Source organism: Spermophilus citellus, assembly GCF_964194105.1.
Source record: "Spermophilus citellus genome assembly, chromosome: 14".
NCBI classification, from domain to species: domain Eukaryota; kingdom Metazoa; phylum Chordata; class Mammalia; order Rodentia; family Sciuridae; genus Spermophilus; species Spermophilus citellus.
Genome location: NC_138194.1, coordinates 89,649,297 through 89,671,609, shown reverse-complemented (window position 1 = coordinate 89,671,609; position 22,313 = coordinate 89,649,297). Strand labels below are relative to the sequence as shown.

At 49.5% G+C, this 22,313-nt stretch overlaps 1 protein-coding gene across 6 annotated transcripts in view; it reads left to right on the top strand.

Moving 5' to 3' along the window:
- Nucleotides 1-22,313, top strand: part of MTSS1 (MTSS I-BAR domain containing 1) — a 152,450-nt gene that overhangs the window by 3,088 nt on the left and 127,049 nt on the right. For all 6 annotated transcript variants that reach the window (XM_081265885.1, XM_081265883.1, XM_081265884.1 and 3 more), the window contains exon 2: nucleotides 20,189-20,250. In XM_081265885.1, coding sequence (XP_081122011.1) covers nucleotides 20,189-20,250 — 62 coding nt within the window. The remainder of the gene's footprint in view (nucleotides 1-20,188; nucleotides 20,251-22,313) is intronic.

Below are 22,313 nucleotides of genomic sequence, written 5' to 3'. Positions count from 1 at the left end.
AGGTGTCTGATTTGCAAGGTTATTTCTACATAAGACAAATTATTAAGTATTCTCATAGACTTTTCTTCCTAAAATACTTCTTCATGGATTACAAGGCAGTGATATTTTAAAAGGGAAGTTCAAAAAAATGAAAATGTGGCCACCTAGAAGAAGCAGTGTCAAGTGCAGATGGATGGGGTGGCCAGTGGTAAGTCAGTTTTTTATGTCTGGAGTCAGGTGACTTTCTAATGACCTGTGTGTCCTCTTTTTCTCTTCTTAAGACTCCCATGATGAGTTTATCACGTCTCCTTTCTTTTTGTTTTGGGGAAGAATCATAAATGTTGAGAACCCATTTGGATTGCCATCTTGATAGTGTTCAGTTTTGTTTTGTTTTCCTTAGAAATAATGTTGTGCGGGAGTGAGGAAAGGGTAGGAAAATGGGTTTATAAGTAGCATTTGTTTCTTCAAAATGTATGGCAGCACAGGAAGGGAGTCAATTTCCTCTTTGGAGAAAAAAAAAAAAGAAAACAGAAAAATGGAATAATTTCCAGGCCTGATACCATTTGTCTTCTAAAACCAAAAAACCTCAAGACAAGGAAAAGCTAGAGAGGATTCTTTGTGCTTTTTTCCTAAAGGTTCTTCATCAGTCTGGGTCCTTGGCTGTCAGGGTGTGTGTTTTGTCCTTTTTGGGGCTCGGTGTGAAAGGAATCCTTACTTTTCTTGGGGTGAGATCTAGAACCATGGAAAACAGGCTGCAGCTGTTAAATAACTTATTGATTCCTTGACTGGAGGGGACCTGGGTCCTTCCCCTTCTCCCACTCTGCTGCGGTGATGGTCGCTGATGACCCGTGGTGTGCGTTCCTCCCATCACATAAATCACCCCTCCAGCTGTCAAGCGTGATTTGTCCTGAGGGTAAGGGAGACCGGGTATTCACGTGGCTGGAGGCAAGGCCCAAGGTTGGCTTGTCTGGGGGAACAGTGGTCTGGAAGTGACTGGAGTTCCCTGGAATCTTTTGGGTGTCTGCCCAGGTTCTGGGGAGGATGGCTAAATACTGCTAACAGATGTGTGCTGTTGCTTTTAAGTAACCTAACCAGAATCTGGTGTTGGTTAGGGAATTTTCAAGACCTGGAGACTTGGCTGTCCAAACTTGGGGGGAAGCTCCTTCTGGGGATGTTTGTCTATCTTTTAATAATTAACTGGGTAAAAAACAGAAAACACTGCATGCTCAAATCAATTATTGTCCTTGCCCTGGTTGCTCAAGTGTCAGCCTGTCCGGAGAGGAGTAGGCTGCTGCAGGCAGAACTTTGTCTGAGCTGGGGAGTGTGTTTTGGGCCTTATATAATATGATGGGGCGAGAGGCACCCAGCCACACCTGAGTGCTCCCCACCGCATGCCTCTTTAGACAGGGTGTCCTGTTACAAGCACCTGTGCTGAGCAGAATAGGGGCCTTGTTCAGTTCCTCCCTCTGTTGGCTACCAGTATCTTCTGTGCTGAGTTCTGCCTAAAATTAGAACTGCGAAAGGACTTCTTGAATTCCATGGAAATCTTTTTGTGGTTTGAAGGCATGTCATGATATTTTCCCTCCCTTATCATGAGATCAAGAATGTGGGTAGTGAGTGGGTCCAGCGCTGGGAAACGATTCCAGGACTGTATTCCCCCCCCCCTTGAGTTGATCTGAGGTTCCTGTCAGAAGAGGGGTTCACTTCCTTGATATTTATTGAGGACCTACTATGTGGAATCTGTTTGCTACCCTGCCCTCCAAGAGCCTTGTGCGGAGGGCTGTGACCAGAATGTCATTACAGTATGGCAGTGTGGCCCGAGGGAAAGGACTTTCCTTGGATGCTTCAGAAAAAAACTTCTCTCTAGGAAGACACTGAAAGCCCAGCCGAGGCCTCAGCGGCCAGGTACTCTTGAGGGAGGTGGGCCACTCTGTGTGAACGGTGACAGCCACACAAAGGCAGGACAAGCAGAGCCATTGTAAAGGACAGATGGGCCCTGTGTTGGCTTTTCTCTTAGCAAATGGTCGTGTTTGGCCAGGGTTTTACAGCTTCCTCATTTTGGGCCCATGGGAGAAAAAGCTAAAATAAAGATGTCATCAAATCAGCAGCAGGAACCACCCGGACTGGGTGCTTATTCAGAGATTTAGGGCCTCTTCTATGTAGATCAACTTTTTTTTTTTTTTTTTAAGGTGTGAAACTTGTTGTCCTGGTTTGGAAAACTGTCATTTTTGGGTCTTGGTTTAAATGTTTCTGTGGGAAAATCCCTTATCCCTCCTATTTAATCAAATTGTTTAGAACTTGTGGCTTCATGCCATGAACCTTTATGCTCTCAAATTTTGCAGTTCATAACTGCCCCAAATGGAGAGGAGGCTGCTCCTAGGTCACTGTTTGCATGGAAGGTCTGCTGAGCTTGGCTTCAGCCTGGTTCAGCCATCTACCCATCTACCCATCGTTCAGCTTCTACCCATTCTGCGGTATTTCTTGAGCATCAGTTATGTTGCAGGCACCAAACTGTGCTCTGATTCTTGCAAGAAAAATACAGCATAATTTGTGTTTCTAAAGCATGAACAGTATGCCCGCATCTTCCCGGCTGTTGACTGCCTGCCCTTTGACCTCTTCTTTTGCGTCTTGGCTGTAGGGAAAAAAAGGAAAAAGATAAAATGATCTCTCAATTTGGTGAGCTCATTTGAGGTTGCTAAAATGTGTGGAGGGTGAAAAGGTTGAAACTATTGATCCCTTAGAGGCTTCATCTATCATTTGTACCGAGGCTGTTTCCATCTTTGCAGACAGGTGAGAGCTGGCAAGGTTCCTCCTATAGTGAGATCATTTGATGTTCCTGAATTGGGGATGGCACAATGAGGTCATTTTGAGTTCCCTGTTGCTTCTCAGAGGGGCCTTTGGGACACTACCCCAAACCCACCCTGCTGCAAAAACAAAAGAAACACCTTACCCCAAACAGAACAGAAGCCAAAGGCCGGATTTAGCCTCTTAGGACATCAGACAAGCTGTATTTGGGGCTCCTTAAGCGGAACTGACTGATGCTTAAGCACTTGAACTCAGATTTGCAGATTGCATTGCTGGCAGGGCCTTATTAAGTAGCAAACAGGAGAGACCAACAGAGTAAATTAATTGGCTGAGCCTCAAGGAAGCCTGTTGTATTTGATTGCAGAATTTCTCCCTTGAATTAGATGCAGCCTGCGGAATGTTTCATCTGAGCTTGTGCCACCACAACAAAGTAAAACAACAAAAACAACCAAATAACCAAAGAGCCATTCTTAGTGCAGATTCCTTCCAGAGCAGCTCTTACTCCCCATGTGCTCCACCTCCAACCCTCTGGGAGGCCTTAGTGGGGTTCCCATTCATCTCTGCTTCCCTGTTTGGATGACTGTGTTTTTACCTACTGTGCCAGTGTGGGGGTCATGGTCGTATAAGATGCTCTGGTGTGCCACTGGCACTTAGTAGGTGCTCATTGTTTTTTGTAATATTGAACACTGGGCCAGAAGTGATTTGTTGAGGACCTACATTGTGCTGAGTGCTTGGTGTGCATAATTTCATGTGTTCTGTCATCCACCCACTTTCCAGATGAGAAAACCAAGGCCTGGAGCCATTTGGTAACCTGTTTAAGGACACAGTGAGGTGCAGCTGGTATTCAAACCTTGGCCTCTTTGACCCCAAAGCAGGAGCTCATTAGTGGAAGGTGGGGAGGGGGATTCATTTCTAGAGGGTGAGGGTGTGGATTCATTTCTAGATCGTGGCATTTCACTTGCCTGAGAACTGCAGGAGGCTCTCGGAGGCATTGTGGTCTTCTCTCTGCTTCTAGCCAGAGCCAGCCTGGAGACATGGACTTGACCTCAAGGCTCTGAGGACCGTTGTGGGGTGGGCAGCTCTCATCCGGCCAGCACCTTTATGGAAAATGACCGGTTTATGATGTCACACATTGTGGCCTCCTTTCTCCTCCCACTCAGCTGTCTTGTCCAACAGATGACTTGGCATACCCCTTGCCTCCTGTTTCCCTGGGTGTACAGAGGGTGGAGAAGCCTTGGGACCAGGCTCCAGCCTGTCACCCTCGGCTCCTGTCCTTGTCCACACAGAGCCCTTGGGGACTCCTCCGTGACTGGCTGTAGGTCCCTAGGTCCAGGAGACCACCTGTCCTGAGGCTAGGCTTCCTTGCAGGTTTGGCATCCGACCCCCACCACTGCCATATCATGTGAATTCACCAAGTTCACCCAAAGTTCACGTGACTCATCAAAGGCAACTGCTTACCTTGAACTCATTTCGTGTCCGGAACTCTCTTGTAAAAGAGCTTTCTGTGTTTAATTACGTCCCGGTAGCCCTCCAGTTTGGGCTGAGTCTGTTTGGAGAGGTTGACGGGCTTGGCCAGAAGTCCTCCTCCTGTGCCGATTCTTGGCATGGGAGGCCTTGGTCCCGGTTTCTAAGTGGTTTTTCTTTTCCTGTCTAGTTTAAGTGGGTGAAAAAAAAATCAATTGAGTGCCTTTTGAATTGTGTGTCTTTTTTATTTGCTTTCTTTCTCTTAGAATTGGACAGCAGTAAAAGTATTGCCCCGTTTAGCGCCAGCAGCTCTGGAGAGTTGGAGGTGGGAGGCAGGTATCGTCTGGGCCTCTTCCTGGCCACAAGACAGGGCTCTCCTGGGCCAGAGGAGTGGGTCTGGCCAAGGGAGGTTCTGGGCAGGTGCCCCCTTTTGGATAAAGGTGTGTGGTATAGGGAAAGCCCCACTGAGTTCCCTGGGAGCTTGAAGACAGGGGTCCCAGTCCCCAGAGGCTATGATTCTGGGCTCTGAGGTGGTCCTGGGCACTAGGATTTTGAAAGCACCCCAGGGGATTCCTGCATGTAGCCAGGCTGAGAATCCCGGAGCTGTCAGGCTCCCTCTTAGACCATTTCAGCCCCCACAAAATGTTTTCTTAAATCTTACCCAAGTCTGAATAAAAGCTTCTTTAGATGTTTGCACAACCACATGAATAGACTTCACACTTGAGCTTCAAGATGATCAAAATGATGTATTTTCTTATGTGTGTTTTACCACAACTGAAAATGAAAATAAAAAATGATAGCGAAATGTGAGTGTGAATAAATTGCGTTAAACATCAACAACAACGAAATACATCTTTAGAACACTTTTCGGTGTTTTTATTGATCTATAAGAGTCCTGTCTGGTCCGCTTTTCTGTAATATGTCAGATCTATTAACCACTAGCCACATGTGACGATGGAGTACATGCAGTGTGGTTAGTGAGATGAGGAACTGAATTTTTAATTTTATTTACTTTTAATTTATTTAAATTTAAATAGCCATGTGAGGCTAGTGGCTTCTGGGCTGCACAACAGAGGTCTGGAACAGCCTAGGGGAAGGGCCGCCTGCTTGGCCCTGCAGCTTCCTGCTCACTTTCCACCTGCTGCTGGCCACTAAAGCTCTCCTGGACACATTCTGGAGCTTCTGCTGACCTTGGAATCAAAGGGATCTGATTTCGAGTCCCGTGACAAGTTACGCCATCCCTCGAGCAGCCTCATTTTGCTCATCTGTAAAGTGGGTCTGACGAAGCACCTGCCTCATGGATTGCCCTGAGGATTCTGAAATGAGAGATGACTCATGAAGGTTCACCTGGTCCTGGTGCCCAGACACTCAGATGTCCCCAGCGGCTCTTACTGCGGATTTGGGGATGGAGGACTTTGAAGTCTCAAAAATCAGTGTAGTTATCATCGATACCCCTTCTTAGGGCAAGACTGCCCCACCCTATTCAGAGCTATATTTAGAGCCTGCAGTGAGGCTTCTGGAAATGGAGAAGTTGAGTTGTTTTTTTTCTTGCTAAATAAATCACCGCTGAGTTCATTATAACCCTCCTCCGGCCCAGCAGGGCCTGTTTACCTTCAATTTCTTTATTTGCATACCTTACTGTCTGTTTATAAGGGGAGGGGAGAACCTGGGGAGGGTCTGGCGAGGATCTTCAGGGCATTTATTTTAGCTTCAAGGGATAAGAAAAGTCTTAGAGATGTTGAGGCCAAGGCGATGGGGGGTAGGGGAGCTGTGTTCTGTGTTTCTGCTGTTTTTCTGGGGTGCCCAGGCAAAGTGGCCCTCACTTGCCTCTAGCCTGCCCTGTAGCAGCAGCTGGTACTGAGCTCAGGGTCTGGCCATGTGGGGTCTTCCTACCTGCCTGCTGCCCTTTGCCTTCACCTGGCTGCCAGGGCCCCTGTGATGTGGGCCGCTCTGTGCTCCCCAGCTTGGACTTGGCTTCCTTAAACATGTCCTTGCTCCTCCCCCTCCTGCCCTGGCCCTGCTCATCCTTCCAGGTCCATCAGAAAGTCCCCTCATTTGCTGTCCCCTCCTTCTCTTCCAAGCTGGACTCTGCCTAGTGCTCACTGCATTTTACTTTGAAAAGTGGCTGTGAAATCTGGCCCTGCCACTTTTAGCTCTGTTACTCTGGGCAAGTGACCCCACCTTCCTGAGTCTTGGTTTTCTGTAGACATGGTGAGAGAATGATACTTCCCTCTTAAAGTCCCTCAGGTTAAATTAGTGCTCAGGATGGGTTTGGGACTAAACAAGTGCTGATTAAAAGCTCTCCTGCGCCTTCCCAAGGCACCCCACTGTGGATTGAGTATCTCTAGTCCGAAGATCCAAAATCTGAAATCCAAAACCCTTTGAGCCCCAGTAGGACGGTCATAAAGTTCTAGATTTGGGAGCATTTTGGATTTTAAGATTAAGGATGTGCAGTCAATGCAAATACCCCCCCCCCATCCCCAAGTCTCTGAAATCTGAAACACTTTTGGTTCCAAGCATTTTGGATAAAGGATACATAATCTGTGATTCCAAAGAGAGTGGCCCGCTGATTAGCAGCAATCCAATGTTTCAGAAAATACAAAAAACAGTCTTCAGTTTGGAAATGCCATAGAGCCCGGAAGGCAGAGCTTTCTGGTTGCCAACCTGGAAATAATCTGACAGAATCCAGTGTCTGTATTCAACAAATAGCATGGCACAGCTGCTGTGGGCTGGGGCTGCAGGGTAGCGGAGGCACACCTGTGACCAGGACAGTCACAGTTCTCGCCCTGAAGTTGTTCATTCTAGGAGAGATGCAGGCGAGGAAAGGGGATTCAGTGTGATCTGCATCATTGCAGAAGTCAGCACAAGCTTTTATGGGGCTCTGGGGACAGCTTCTGATTCCTATTTGGGGTGAGAGGACAGAGCTACAGAAGCCTTTTGGTCTAGGTGATACCCAAGCTGAGAACTGAGTTTTATTTTTCTTACTCAGTGAGCATTTCTGCGCCTGGCACTACCAGCCACTGTTCTAAATGCCGGACAAAGACAGACTCATTTAATCTCCCAACGACCCAGGAGGTGGTTACGGTTGTTATTCCCATTTTATTGTAGCTGTGGTAGTCCCCACTTGGCGGGTGGGGAAACTGAGGCGCAGCTCATGACTTTGTCGCCTCTGTCATTTGCCAGCTGGGGTAGAGCTGGGAGTGGACAGGTGGGGTGACATCACAGGGTCTGTGCTGGGCTGCCGCTGGAGTTCCTTCTCAGATTCCGATTTCTTTGGGCTGGGGATGTGGCTCAAGCGGTAGCGCGCTCGCCTGGCATGCGTGCGGCCCGGGTTCGACCCTCAGCACCACATAGCAACAAAGATGTTGTGTCCGCCGAGAACTAAAAAATAAATAAATATTAAAAATTCTCTCTCTCTCTCTCTCTCTCTCTCTCTCTCTCTCTCTCTCTCTCTCCTCTCTCACTCTCTCTTTAAAAAAAAAAAAAAAAAAAGATTCCGATTTCTTTGATGATCTTGCTGTCCCTCTCCCTTCAGGAATCGGGATGAGCCAGACACGACATGGCAAAATCTAGGCTCCCCTCTGAGCTGCTCCTCGAATCTTCAAGGGGTGTCCCTCTTTAAATAGAATCTGACCCAGCTGTTGACCTGAAATGGCTGGGCAGTTGACACACCCGTGGTGCCACCAACTCACCAGCAGAGAGAAGTACGCAGGGGCGCTGGGTGCACGTGGCCACACAGACACGATTGTCTTGCTGGAGGAAACCCCTTCTATCGGGTCACCCTGGCAGCCCCTCTGCACCCCCTGACGGAGTGAGAAACAGGAGGGGGGCATTGCAGGAGGAGGCTGGAAATCCCATGGAATTAGTTCCCAGGGAGGCCTTCATGTCACTTCTGAGGCCCTCACCACAGCCACGCATGCGGCCATTAAGGAAGTCTTTGAGTTGGGTTTAATGATTGCTCTTTGTTTTTGAAGTGAGTGTTTACCAATCTTCAAAGCCAGCTCCACAGCAGGATGTGATCTGGGGCCTGAATAATTGCATCAGACACCCCAATAGGAAGCAGGTAGTGGGGAGCAGAGCCAGGAGTTAGCCCAGGGCCAAGCCCCGGGTCGGAGCAGCTGCTGGCAGGATTGAGGGCGTCTTGCAGCCAGGCCCCTGGAGGCTCCTGGAACCTGGGTCCCTGGGAACCTGGCCTCTTTGATGTTGTGCTGGCCTTAATTAGGGACACCCTAATTAAGTCACTGAGGAGGCAGCCTTTTCTTGAAAAAAAAAATTAGCGAAATGTTTTGAGAACATTTCATGAGGGATTACTTCTCAAAGATTATGTAAGTAATACAAAGTTAATGGAAGAAAACTAGAGCCTTCAATTAAGTCAAAAACCAGTCACCCAGAAGCACTCCATCACGAAGTGGGCTCTTCCACATGCTCACAGGAGCGCACGCATTTTAAACAAAGGGTCCATGAGGCCGGCTGAAATGTCCTTTCTGCCTAGCAACCCAGTGACCTTGGGATTCCACGCGTGGAGGTATAAGCCATGCTCCTTCCAATGGCTGTTTCATGTTGCATTTCTGTGTCTGTAATTAACTCATTTGACACATTTGAGGACCTACTGTGTGTTGGCCTCTTTTTGAAGTGCTGCAGATATAGCAGTGAACAAAATGCGTGTTCTAGTGAGTAGGGGTGATGAAATAAATCAGTTCTCTTGTGCACTGAGAGGATTCTGTATAATGGGGAGAAGCAGGGCAGTGTGGCTGCTTTCCAGTAGAGTGTCAAGGGAGGCTTCACAGAAGGTGACATTTGAGGGACAACTTAAGTACTGTGGATATTGGGGAAGAATGTTCCAAGCAAGAAATGAGCATGTGCAAAAGCCCTGAGGTGGGGAGCTTATTCCTTACTTGTTTGTATTTTGATTGTGTTTAGTTTTTTGCAGATTATAAGCAACACTGCTGTGAGTCTATCCTTGTAGCTAGATGCTGGAGGAGTTATCCTGGGTCCAAAGTTGTGCCCTTTTCAAGGCTTTTGAAGCCCATTCCTGAATGTCTTTCAAAGAGCCTGTCTCAGCCCAGCATTACTTTGGAAGGAGCTAGAAGTGGACATTGGGGTGAGAAATTGCTGAGGCCCCAGCTTCTAAAGGCCCAGAGGATCAAGTGACATTTTATGTCTTGCAGAGATTCTCAAATCTTCCCGTACGTGTAGTTTTTGGTGAGCAGAGAACCTCTGGCAACTGTGCTAAAAATGCAGATCCCCCGGGTCCCATTCCCAGAGATGGTGCAGATCTGGGGTGGGGCTCAGGAATCTGCAGCTTTCACAAACACCCGGCTGATTCTCTTTAGGCCTTCCTGGGATTGCACTGTAAGTAGGTGATTCAGGCCACCCAGAGCCGCTGAGCACTTCCTTTGCAGAAGGACCCCCTCCTCTTTGGACCCCCACCTGATATACCTAGAATGAGTTTCAGGTGGACACAGTGAATCCTGTGCTCAGACATAGCCGCTCCTCTCTGCTTCCTTCCTGTGCTAATTCCATCTTTTGAGGGAACTGCTTCCTTTCTCCCTCCTTTCTGTTCTTTCTTTGCCAGGAACATTCCCACTATCCTTTGAGATCCAGTGAGGTGTCACGCCACTCTGGGGAGCTTGTACCAACACCACTTCTAGTACTTGCTACTAGAGGATGCTGCCCTTCAGGGCCTTGGGATAGATGGCGTCCATGGCTTTTCTACCAGACTGAGTTTCTCAGCCCATCTGCTGTTCTCTCTCTGCACGGCCTCCCCTGTCTGTGCGTGGTCTGTGCATAGTAGGTGCTCATGAACCGTCCCCATCAGGAAGACTGGCCTTGTGTGCCGACATACAGTGTCGAGTTCCTGTGTTCATCACTGCTGGTATTTCTTATAGTCTCACAGCTACCCTTGGAGGGGAGAACTGACCATCAGCCTCCCTTACAGATGAAGACAGGGCGGTGGCAGGTGATTAAGCAACTTGCCCGAGGTCACCCAGTGGGGATCTGAAGTTGGGTGGACTGACCCTAGAGTTGTGCTTTTAACCACCGGACCGCACTGACCCTTCCAGATTCTCAAAGGTGCTCGTCTGGGCCCTTTTATCCAGGCAAGGAGAATGACAGCCAGTGGAGAGACACCTTTTTTGGTGATGTTCGTGGCCTGTGACTCTTCACTGGCCACCAGGGAGTCACTCCTGGCAGCCCAGGGTGAGAGTTGGGTCCTGGAGGAGACGCCATTTCTACTCCAAAGGGGAAGTTGGTTTCGTTGAAGATGGCGGAGCACAGAGTATGTGTTGTGCAAAGGCCGAGACCTGGCGAGGCTGTGCCTGCCTGGGAGAGTCTCAGTTTAGAAGGGGCGTCAGGGTGAGCACAGAGATGCTCAGTTAGGGGAGCAAGCCGAAGCCCAGGCCTGATTCTCTCTAGGGCAAGTGTCTTGGCCCGACTGTCCAGGGTGCAGGAGAGATTGGTCCCAAGAGGAACGCATCCCTAAAGGCAGAAGCAGTTTGGGAGTTAGTGGAGGCAGATCCTCCCTTAGAGGGCAGGTCTCAGGGAGGGGTGACCGCTTGGAGTAGGGGGCAGGTCCCCGTGTCTTCTGCTTAGGTTCCTTATCTCATGTGGACGTTGGCAGACAGGAACAAACAAGCGGAGCAATGGCTTTGGGCCTTGGAGTGGGGCAAAGGGGAGAGGGGTAGATCTTTGTTATTCTGGGGAGGCTTCAGTGCACACAGGCGCTCATCATGAGCCCTCGGGTAAAGCAGCAGCCCTACACTAGAGGGTTACACAGCGAGTTCTAGATTTCCAGATGTGGAGAATCAGCCAGTCTCAGGTGAACCTGTGGAACAATTTCATTTTAAAAATAACTGGGCAAATTTAGCAGCAGATGAGGCTGTGGATGGGGGCGAGGGCAGACCCTCCTCTGGCTTTGGGCCAATTATTTACCCTTTCTGTGCCTATTTCTCGGTGGCAAGAAGGACAGTGTTACACGTGGTCACCTCCAGCTGCCCTCCCAGGGTTGCCGTGAAAGTCCTTTATGCTCTAGGTCTGTCCACAGTGAGGGGGTGCTCATCAGGTCATGGACCCCTAAATGGCTCGCAGGTTTTCCCCTCGAAAGCTTGGTTGTGCAAATGTAAGGCAGCAGCGTCTCACTGCCTCTGCCCCTCTCTTTTTTGGTGGGAAGGACTCTCTCAAATGATAAGGGAGGTCACATGCTGTGAAAATCCAGCGGGGGAAGGGACCCTTGAATTTGGGGAATGGAAGGGAGAGGTAAGGGGTCCATTTTCAAAAAAAAAAAAATGTGGAGCATGAAGCAGATACACATTTTGCAAAAATTGGAAGGTAGATCCAGAAACCTGGGTGTCGTTATGGAACACCCCACTGATGCCTGGGTACTTGGACCTGGTGTGGCCAGCAGTGTCCAGTAGAGCTTTCAGTGCAGAAAGCCATTCTAGGTCTCCTGCCCAGTACTCTGGATGCTAGCTGCACATGGCTCTGAGTCCTTGAAGTATGACTGTTGGGACTGAGAAACTGAATATCACTTTTTTGTGTGTGTGTGCCTGGGATTGACCACTGAACCATATCCCCAGACCATTTTTTTATTTTTCATTTTGAGACAAGGTTTTACTAAGTTGCTTAAGGTCTTGCTAAGTTGCTGAGGCTGGCTTTGAACTTGGGATCCTCCTGCCTCAGCCTCCTGAGCCACTGGGATTATAGGGGATATTACATTTTATTTAATTCCAGGGAATATCACATTTTTAAAATTGAAATTTAAATAACCCTGTGTGGCTAGTGGATGGTTTGGGATAGACTGAAGAATGCTTACTTTTAAGTAGAGAACTTAAAAAAAAAATGAATAGACTTGAAGATCGGTTGTCATATTTGTTTAGTTGTTAAAATTTTAAGGGAGACACGCCCATATGTCAGAACACAGCCTGGGCGTCAGCCTAGTGGGTGGGTGAAGGAAGCACTGGATGCCTTTGTCGTTACAAATGGAACCTTCTGCAAGGGCTGGTTGGAGCACCTTTGTGGTTAGGTCTTCCTTTTCATTGGCATGTTTATTGCTGGTGTGCTTGGGTAAATGGGTGAGGGCGGGTGGGCAGGGAGGCAACCATTGATTATCCCCCAGGCTGTCATCCCCGAGATGGACAGGGATAATTAGTGGATTAGGCAAGCCCCAATCACAGAATAAAAGCCCAGGGATGATGTTGATGGTGGCTGGGCTCACCCGGGCCTTTCATCTGGGGATCTTAGAAGCCCTTCATCTTGCAGGCTGGGGTGGGGAAGTGTGGTTTTGAGGACAGAGCTGTGACAGGCATTCCCAGACCCTGCCCCTCATTCTGCACACCCACTTCTGGAAGCTGAGCAGCCTCCTGCCTTCTGTGTGAAGCAGGGAGGTGTCCCGGATGCTGGGCGTGGGCGAGAAGGGTCCTGGCTCCTCTGGAGTGTCTTTGCTTTCCATATCCCTGGAGTCTGAACTCTTGGAGGGTTTGGTGGGCTGCCCTCCTCATGCTCACCCTTCTGAGGTTCCTGCAGACCTGGGGAGGGGCGTGGTGGCAGGGGCAGTGCTCCGTCCAGAGCGGTTATGGAGAAGCTGATTTCCAGTATCCACAGAAAACCTGAAGAAGAGACAAAAAATGTCCATAATTATACCATAGCGATGGAAACTCTGTGTCCTGGTGTGTTTCTATCAATCAGCCTTTTCTACACAGGGAAATTTTCTTTGTTCTGTGTTTTCTTTTTCTGTGGTTGAGGATCCTGTGCCTTTCTGGGGTGACAAGCAGCTCTCCCGGGGCCTCTGTGTCAGAGTCAGGTGTGGCATGATCCAGCAATCTTGCTGCCTGTTCTACTGTGGGCTCCTGCAGGACCCAGGGATCTAAAGCAGGGCCCAGTGACTGTGTGAGCCACTTTCTGCAGCCCCAGGGCTGGGCTGGGCTGGGCTGGGCCCTGAGTCAGGCCGGGTCTTGTGGTTGCTTAGACTCCCCAGAATCAGGGAATGCTTAGGTTTACAAAGTCAGACAGATCTGGCGTCACGTGGCAGCCTGGATCCCTTCACTGCAATCTCTCTGGGTCCTAGTCTCCTCAGCTGTAAAATAATAGCACCTTCCTTGCAGGGTTGTGAGCGTGGACTGAGGCTGTGCCCCTCAGAGTGTGGCTGGGCCCAGCAGCAGAGGTGCTCAGGTCACATGCCTGCAACACCCCCAGCGGTGGCCGTGTCAGTTAAAGTTGGAGAAGTGCAGGTGGATGTCCTTGGTGCCCAGCAACTGTTCAGAAAACGCTCTTGCTTAATGGTGATGCTTGTCAAACTGAACAGGGAGCCGTCGGGTCCTGTGTGCCTTGGATTGTCCTCAGCTGTGACCGTTGGCCATCCAGCCTCTGTCTGGCATCTTCTGACCAGGACAAAGGCCTTTGAGCTGGAACCCAGGAGCCTGTGCCCTGCTAGCCCCTGTTTTATTCTCCATTAAATCGAATCCCTCCTTGTGGGAGTCCTGCTGGGTGCCCAGACCGCAGTCCCCAGCCCCGGTTCCCTGTGTGACCGTGTGGTGTTGAATTCCCTCAGCTGTCCCTCGAGGTTCTGCTGTCGCAGCAGGGCCAGGCTGGGCCAGGCGGCTACTGCATTATTGATGGAACCCAGTAACCAGCCGTGCTGATGAGTTACACACAGTCCCTCCTCCCTCGCCGTGTGTGGGATGCCATCGGGGCCTCTGTTTAATACAAAGCAAAGCCAAACAGAACCCCGAGCCAGAATGGCTGCTGGCTGGCTCCCGCGCCCTGCGTCAGGCACACGCCTGGGCCTCCTGGCTCTGGGGCCCCTGGAGGACAAGGAGGGATAGGAGGAGGGGGCCCTGGGATTTCCCAGTGTCCACCTTGAGGGCGGGGAGGGAAGGCCCCCCGGGGGTGGGCGAAGGTGGCAGCCCAGCCCTTGAGGAGTAGAGGGAGATTAGGCAGCCTCGTCCTCAAGAGTAAAACCTGAATTCATTATTTTCCTTGTTCCCAAAGGGATGAGGCCACTGCCAGGTATGTGACCACAGGCTAGCTTCTCCTGTCACCTGACAGGCTTGGAGTTGATGTCACCAGCTGAAGGAAGGCCACCCTGATCTTTCTCTGCTGTCCCATTTGTGGCTGAGCTTTGGACCTTGCCCTTGAGGGCTGCCCTTGTGTCCTTGTCCTCTTCTCTCCAGTGGACATGCACACCCAGTCCCCGGGGAGAGCCGGCCGTGTCTCCTGCTCACCTGTCACGGTGCCAGCCGAGCCTCTTCCTGGAAGCACTTTCTCCTCCCTCCACCTCTCTGACCTTGTTCTGTGGTTTGGAAGGGAAGACCTTGGGCTCAGGGGAGGGGAATCAGTGGTGTAATAAGTGGAGGGAGGAAGAGTGGGCGGAAAGAAGTGTGCCAGGGAATGTTCTGGAAGAGGTGACCTTTGAATGAGGCAGTGACCGCTGAGGAGACTTCTCAAGATTGTTTGGATATCCTGGAGGTTTGAAGAGAAGAGGGCCACGGGGTGCTGTTGGGGGAGCCTGGTGGGCACCTGCTGGGTGGCTGCAGCAGTGTGAATCAGGCCATGTGGCCGGGGAAGCCCCTCTCACCTGGACTGTGCGGCTTGACCAAGATAGGCCCGTTCGTGTGCTCTGAGCAGCCTGCTGTCCCTCCTGTTCCTTTGAGAAGGCCCCTTCCCTTTCCCTGGGAACCTGGGGACAGTGAGTTCTGTGTCTAAAACCCACCTAGGGCTCCTGGGTCTCTCGCCCAGACCTTGCCTGGCTCTTGGGAAGAGAGACTTCCTCCCTTTGCCCCTGACTTTGGGCAGAAGCAGAACCTGGGTGCTCAGCTGGACCTTTCAAGTCTCTGATTTTGATGTGTCTGGAAAGTAATGAACGCTTTATGTCCTCTTTGGTGAGCACCCCTGGGTGGGTCAGTGTTGAGACGTAGTCTCCACGACTGACTCTGGGGATGCGTTCCTAGGGATTTCTTCCACTCTGGACAGCACTCCCCAGAAATGCTGTGGGGGTCTCTTGCGATGGCTTCCGGTGACTTCTTGGTCAGCAGGTGCAGATTGGAAAATTATGGACTGTATTGGAGTCACTTTCTGAAAGGATTCTGGGTGCATCCAGGGTCCTGGTTTGCAGGTTCCTTTTGAAACTTGAGTGTGGCCTTCTTTACCAGTCTCCTAGTAAAAGACCCAGAGTTTTCTCTCTGTTGCCTTTTATCTTTCAAAAATTACCCTTTTCCTCCTTTCCCACATCCTGTAAGCTTTTGAGTTTTTATAGTAAAACTACTTTCAGGTGGGTAGAAACTTTTTTATATCCTTGAAAGAAACTTATAAAAAAATCTGGAACAACCCAAGCTCACCTTCCTTTTAAGTTTTAATAACATTTACGCACTTTTTTTCCTCTCTTGTCTCTCAACAAGGAGGTTTTTGTCTTCTGTTCTTAGAAGTTGATTTTTTTTTTTAAGAATCCATTAAATTATATAGTGCCTAAAACAGGTGGGCCTGACACTCTGATCGATTGTCAAGCATCGCAAGTCAAGAGAGCTGCCTTGGCAGCCTTCTGGGGGTTGAGTGGGTGTTCGTGGGTGGGGAGCCGTGTACCGTACCCCTTGAGGAGAAAGGGGACCCTCCTTTTGTTGCTAATTTGGTAAAGACTGAAGTGAGGCTCCAAGTGAGGGTAGATAAGTAGAGATTTAAGTGGTTCGAGCTGTTGTGAATTCCAGGCACGTTCGTGGCGGGGTTGAGGACGCCACCGTGCCATTTGCTGACGAGTGGCAGACGGATCGTCTGACACTGTGCTCCCGGCTGCCTCGGTCGGTTCCTGCCTTCACTGTGGTTCCTGGTGAGATGCAGATGGCATCCACCTGGGCAGGATCTGCACCCAGGACTATGAACTGGGACCCCAGCCTGGAGCCAGGGCCTGACTTGCAGGGCTGTCTCCCTTCAGACACCGTCCGCATGCCTGCACCCCCGGGTGCCTTTCTGTGGAGCCCTTTATATGTGTGACCTCATTTGTTTATTTATTGATTCAGCTTTGTTGTATAAAATTCACATGTCACACAAGCCACCCATTTAAAGTGTACAATCCACTGGTTCTTAGGACGTTCACAGAGTCATACAACCATCCCCACAGTCCACTCTAGGGCAGAATGGAAACTCTGTGGCCATGGCCATGGTCCCCAATTCCTGCCCCCACCACTCCAGCACGTCCCGGCCCCTGGCTCCCGGCAGTCACTCACCTACTGTGTCTCTATATTTACCTATTCTGGACATTTTGTCTCCCACCTAATTATATATCAATTGGTCACCGTCTCCCCATCCCTGCCCCCCCCCCAACCACCTGCACCTCTGAAAACCTCTTTTTGCAAGGTCAGCTTTTGAGGCTCCACATGTGACTGAGATCGTGAGATGCTGGTCTTCCTGTGCCTGGATTATTTTTTTTTTAACATAACGTTCTCCAGGTTCACCATGTTGAACTGCTGTAGCCGAGCAGTAGTGCTCTGTGTAGACGCACCCCATTTTCTGTATCTGTTCATCTACTCAGGGACACAGTTGATCCCATGTCCCAGCTATTGTGAATGGTGCTGCAGTAAACGTGGGAGTGTGGACGTCTCTTTGACACCTGTGTGGCCTCGTCTGTTCCTCACGCCAGCCCCGTGAAGGGATGATATTCCCACACGCAGACTGAAAGGCCTGCCCAGTGATGCTCCCCGGGATTCAGAGCGGGAGATCAGACGCCCACGTTTCTCTTCCTTGTTCCTTTCCCATGTTTTCAGTGCTTACTAATTGTCACTGTTGGTGAGGGGATGAAATTGTCCTAATTATTATCATTACAAGGAAAGGGATCTGAGATGCCAAATGATTTCCCAGTCAATTATAGTCAGGGCAGTGGGTAGAAATCGGGATGCGGGGCTCCCTGTCCAGGCCTTGGGCCAGCCTGGTGTGTTCTCGGTGAGTGTGCCCTTAATCGGTACTGGTCATCTCGGCAGCCTCCTCTGGGGGTCCCTGGAGGGGTGGTTGGGCCAGGAGGGCCTGTTCCTCATGTCCTTCTGCCTTGTAAAGATGACGGTGCCTTTGGCTGGAAGTAGGGTGGGGTTTCTGAACCTGCTCAGGTTTTTCAAAGAGCTTCCTGACAGGTCTGTGGATCAGAAACAGAGGGAACGGCTAGCTGAGGCCGTGGGGGACCTTGATGCTCTTGGGGATGTCGCCTCTGACCCTCCAGCTAGAGCTCTAGCTCTCGAGGACTCCGATCTCAGCTTAACTCTTCAGTTACTTGGATGTAGATGAGGAAGGCGCGTTCATCTGTGGGCTTGATAAGAAGATGATCAGTGCATTAGCACCAGGATTGGGACCCTCCTGCCTCTTGGTGGGCCTGGGACAGTGGCCTGAGCGCTCTCAAGGTTTTATTGAGCATAAGTTTATGCACAGTGCTGCTCTCAGGTTTCAGAAGCCTGCAGGGCACAGACAGGGGATGGAGGCCACGTGGTAACAGCACCTGTGGCAGGTGACCTGTGGCAGGTGCTGGTTGACAGTCGCTCAGGTGCAGCTGCCAGAGGGCCTCCTCCAGGAGCTGGTCGGACAGGATTCAGCCCCAACGTGCACACCCTCGCTCATTGTCTCATGGGAATAACCTGAGACCTGCGCTCGGGCCAGGCAGGGCTCAGGTGCACAAATGCAGACCCGGTGGATGCAGCCTAGCCCCGTGTATGAAGCAGCTTCAGGGTTTGGGTGCATTGTGAATTCACCCAGGTTCACTGCTCTGGTTGGCAGCACCTTTAACTTGATCTTACATTCTTTTAGAACAACTTTATTGTTTTCATTAAAATAAAAACAAAAAGAAAACAGATGACCTGAACATAGAAGAAAGTACAAGAAGAAAGCCATACAGTGGTCCAGATTTTAGCTCCTGGAAATGACCCATTTTAATGTTTGATGAGACAATTTATTAGATATCTCTGTGACCGTTTCAGACAGAATTAATAGCTAGAGAAATACATAAATAGATAGGTCATTTTACAATAAGGTGTTACTTCAGTGCATATTAATTTCCAAATAAAATCATATCTAATTCTACTTTCATTTGACAAAAGAAAATGAAGCTAAGTTTGTATTAGTCGGTGTTCTCTGGAGGAACAGAGCCAATAGGATGGGAGTATAATTATACGAGTGGCATTATTAGATTGACGCACAGGATCAGAAGCTGGATAGTCCCACAATGTCCATCTAGGGCTGGGGAGCTGGAGGAAGCAGTAGTTGCTCATCTAGCTGGAGCCTCAGAATAAGAAGGACCAGCCCGAGGCTGAAGGCCTAGAAGCCCCCTGGAGAGTCAGGGTGAGAGTCCAGGTTCCAAAGCTGAAGCAACTAGAGTCTGATGTCTACGAGCCATGGCACCAGCAAAAAAACCGCACCTGCACAAGAATAATTGACCTTGCACACCCTGGTGGGCTTCTGGCCTCTTCGGCTCCATGTTCAGTCCTAGTCTCCAGGCTGTTGGATGGTGTGGTCCACATTTAGGACAGGTCTCCACCCTCAGTTTGCTGACTTCCTGCCAGTCTTCTCTGGAAGCTCACTTGTAGACACATTCAGGGTGTTCTTTACTAATTTCTTAGGTGTCTCTCAATCCCATCAAGTGGACAGTCAAGATTAATCATCACAGAAGAAGTACTAAAAAAGAAAAAGAAAGAAAAATTTAAAAAGTCGGAACTCCCGATGACTTCTTTCACCACAAGGAATTAGGTTTTCTGATGTCCCTGTGAGACAGTCGTTCTTGATGGTGGTGACTTTGGTTGGTCGCAGTTGTAGACAGCTTTGATCGGGCTTCTGTGCTGGGAGAGGTGGTGAGGAGCTTCATCGTAGCTTCTTCCTTCTCCCCTTAAAACCCAAACCAAGGGGAGGCATGTTATTTGAACCTTATTGAGCTTCTTAAAATGGATCTTCTATTCTGCAACCATAACCCCCTGAGCATTTGGTCTTAGTCTTAAATGACTTGGTGCCACACACCACACCTTTAACCACAGTTTCCCCTTTTCTGGTTGTTTTTTGAGTCGCCTCTTGGGGAATTGCTTTTATCTCAATAGACATTTAATGTGTATGGGCAGGAGGTATCGGACTGGGCTGTAGTTTGCCCTGGTCAGAGCTACACCTGCAGATTTGAGTTTGTGTCTGTGTACTGTACTCAGAAGACCAAGGGAGACCCGATGGATTGTCTGTGGGACAGTGGAGGCGGGGTGTTCAGCAGGGTCCCCTTGTGCAGTGGGATTGGATTTGTGTTTTGACTTTGAAAAGATGTCAGTGTGGAAGCAGGATTATCGATCTTCACTCCAAGGACTCCCAGAGGGTTAAAACTAGGGCTGCATGAGCATCAGTGCAGGGTGTCTAACAGGCTTTCCAGGGAGGGTGATGGGCTCCTTGTCGGCTGAGGGGCGCTGGGGAACCACCTGTTGCCATTTGGGTGCCAGCCGAGTGGCTATGTTTCAGTGACTTTCCAACCTTAAGATTCTGATAGTCAAAAAAAAAAAAAAGATTCTGATGGTCTAATAATGCTTCTTGATGGCCACCTGTCCCAGGGGCGAGTCCCAGTCGCTCTGGTTCCCTCCTCCTTGCTGTTTTGGGACAGAGGTGAGAGCAGCCAGGGCCATGTTGCATGAACAGGTAGCTCAGGATAGTGCCTTAAGTGTTTTGTGCATCTTAAACTGCATGCACCATCTCCTGGCTCACGTGCGTACGTGTTAGCTTTTGCCAGCTAGTTCTGGTCAGTGTCTGTAGCATTTGCAAGATGACAGGGACAAGTACATTTTAACCCCCTCCTGGGGCAAGGCATGTATAGACAGCTGGGTAGCATGTCCTAGATCCTGCAAAGGAAGATCGCGTCCCTAGACCCTGCCCTGCATACTTGGAATTGGGTGTTCTGTGCCTGTTGGAATGGGTGTCTGTCACAGTGTCACTTACTGATGGCTTTCTTTTGTTGCAGGGGAGCTATCCAGTTTGGGAAGACTTCATAAACAAGGCAGGAAAGCTGCAGTCCCAGCTGCGGTAAGTAGGAGCCAGGGCTCCGTGGAAGAGAACACTGTGCTTAGAGGAGGCTGGAGTCGGGGACCAACAGGCAGACCGGGGTTAATTTTGGAAGCATGACATCTAGAGAAGCGTGGTGGGCTCTGACTGGAGCAATACCATCCATTAGCCATGTGACTGGCCCCGGCTTCCCATGTGTAGAATTGGACTCACCTGCCCTGCCTCAGGAAGTTGAGGGTCCGGCGTGTAAGGCAGCAATGGGCAACATTTATGTAGTGCTCACTGTATGCCAGGCACATGTCAACCTATCTAAGTATCACAGCCCCACGCGGTAAGCACCATCATCAGTCACATTTTACTGATGAGGAGATGGAGATGCAGACATGCTACTAGTAATGTCATGCCACTAGTAATGACAGAGCAGAGATTTGAGCTTGGGCAGTCAGGCTGTGTCCAAGTTCTCACCCCTCTTATGGCCTTTGCCCACGCAGTGTCTAGTTCTGTTTAGGTGAATGTCTGGATATAGCGTATCTACAGAGGCAGATGTGGACTAGTGATTGCCTGGGGTGAGGGGTGGAAAAGGAAACTGACTACAAATAACGTATTAAGAGGTGTCTTTTGTGGGTGCAGATGTTCTAAAATTGGGTTGTGGTGATAGTCGAGCAACTCTAAATTTACTGAAAGTCTTTGAATCGTACACTTAAAAAGGGAGAATTTCATAGTATGCAAATTATGCCTTAGTAAAGCTGCCTGGAAAAGCAAACAAGATCTGCTGATCTGCTCTGGGAAGCTATTCTTATTGCCTGGTGTGCTGGTTCCCATAGCATGTGATACGATAGAAAATAGCATCTTGTTGAAACTCCACTGTTAGTTCAGTGCAGACAGGACTCTGTGCCTTGCGGGTACTCCATGAAGCAGGGAACATTTAAAAAAGGAGTTACTTGATGACCTTTTCATAAAAGTTTTGGGTGGACAAGGATAGTTTGAGAACAGAGCAGGTCAGGAGGGGTTTTCTAGATTAAAGAGCCACCTGGATGACAGACAGATAAGGGAGGAATGGTGTGACATTCCTGGGCCTCTGTCTGAGCGGAGATTATTGTTCTGAGCTTTAGCAGAAAGACTGGAGGTTCCATGGCTCCCCTGTAGGGAGAACTGGGGAGGGGTGCATGTTTTCCCTTCCATCCCTTCAGCTTTGAGTCAGGGCCCGTGGCTGGGATTTGCAGTGACTCAAGTGGGCCTCCAGGTCCTCGCTGGCCTCCAGAATATGGCGCCTCCTCCAGTTGTCCAGTCCTTTCCGATTTCTCTGCATAAGAACTTGTAATTACATTCTGCTGATGCAACCTCCTCGGCTCGGAATTTAAGGTCTTCAGCTGAGGCCCTCGTCAGCCTCACCTCACTGAGCTCTGTCTACTCCCCCACCCATCTCCACCAAGGCCACCATTTATTCCATCCTGTGGGAGTTCTCCTCCTGCATATAACATTGAAATACATTTTCCCCAACTTTTTCCTGTCTGGCCTCCTTTAATTCTCTGTCAGGCTTTTAGAGTTGACCAGGAAGATGGTTCTGGTTCTCTTTTGTCAAGGAGGATGCTAGGGCTTAAAGCCTTGAACTCGTTAGCCATCTTGAATATGGCAAGCAAAACTTAATCTTTTACCCCATGGATACAAGGTATATCTTATAATGTTTAATGACATGCAAGCCTCTTTGTTATTTTGTCAAGCTGCTAGTCTATGGCTGAGTTTAACTTTCTGTGTTAGAGGAGAAAGACTGCAGAAGCAGCCTAGAGGCCTTGACGTGTTCAAGCCGGATCACTCCTTGCCGTTGGTGATTCCCTATTTACTCTGTGCCCTTAGAGAGGACCAAGAAGTTGTATGACAGTGTCAGAAAGTACAATATGACTGCCATTTAAAAGCTCTTAATTCCTCAAAATTGGCCATCATCCTAACTTTTCTGGGAGCCCCAGTGACTATAATATACAGGTCTCCCCCACAGCTGACTCTTGAGATTTGTATGATTGGCAATGAGTTGAATGAGAATAAATCAAACCGTGTGTCAAGTATTAGTTGCAAAACAGAATGAGGTA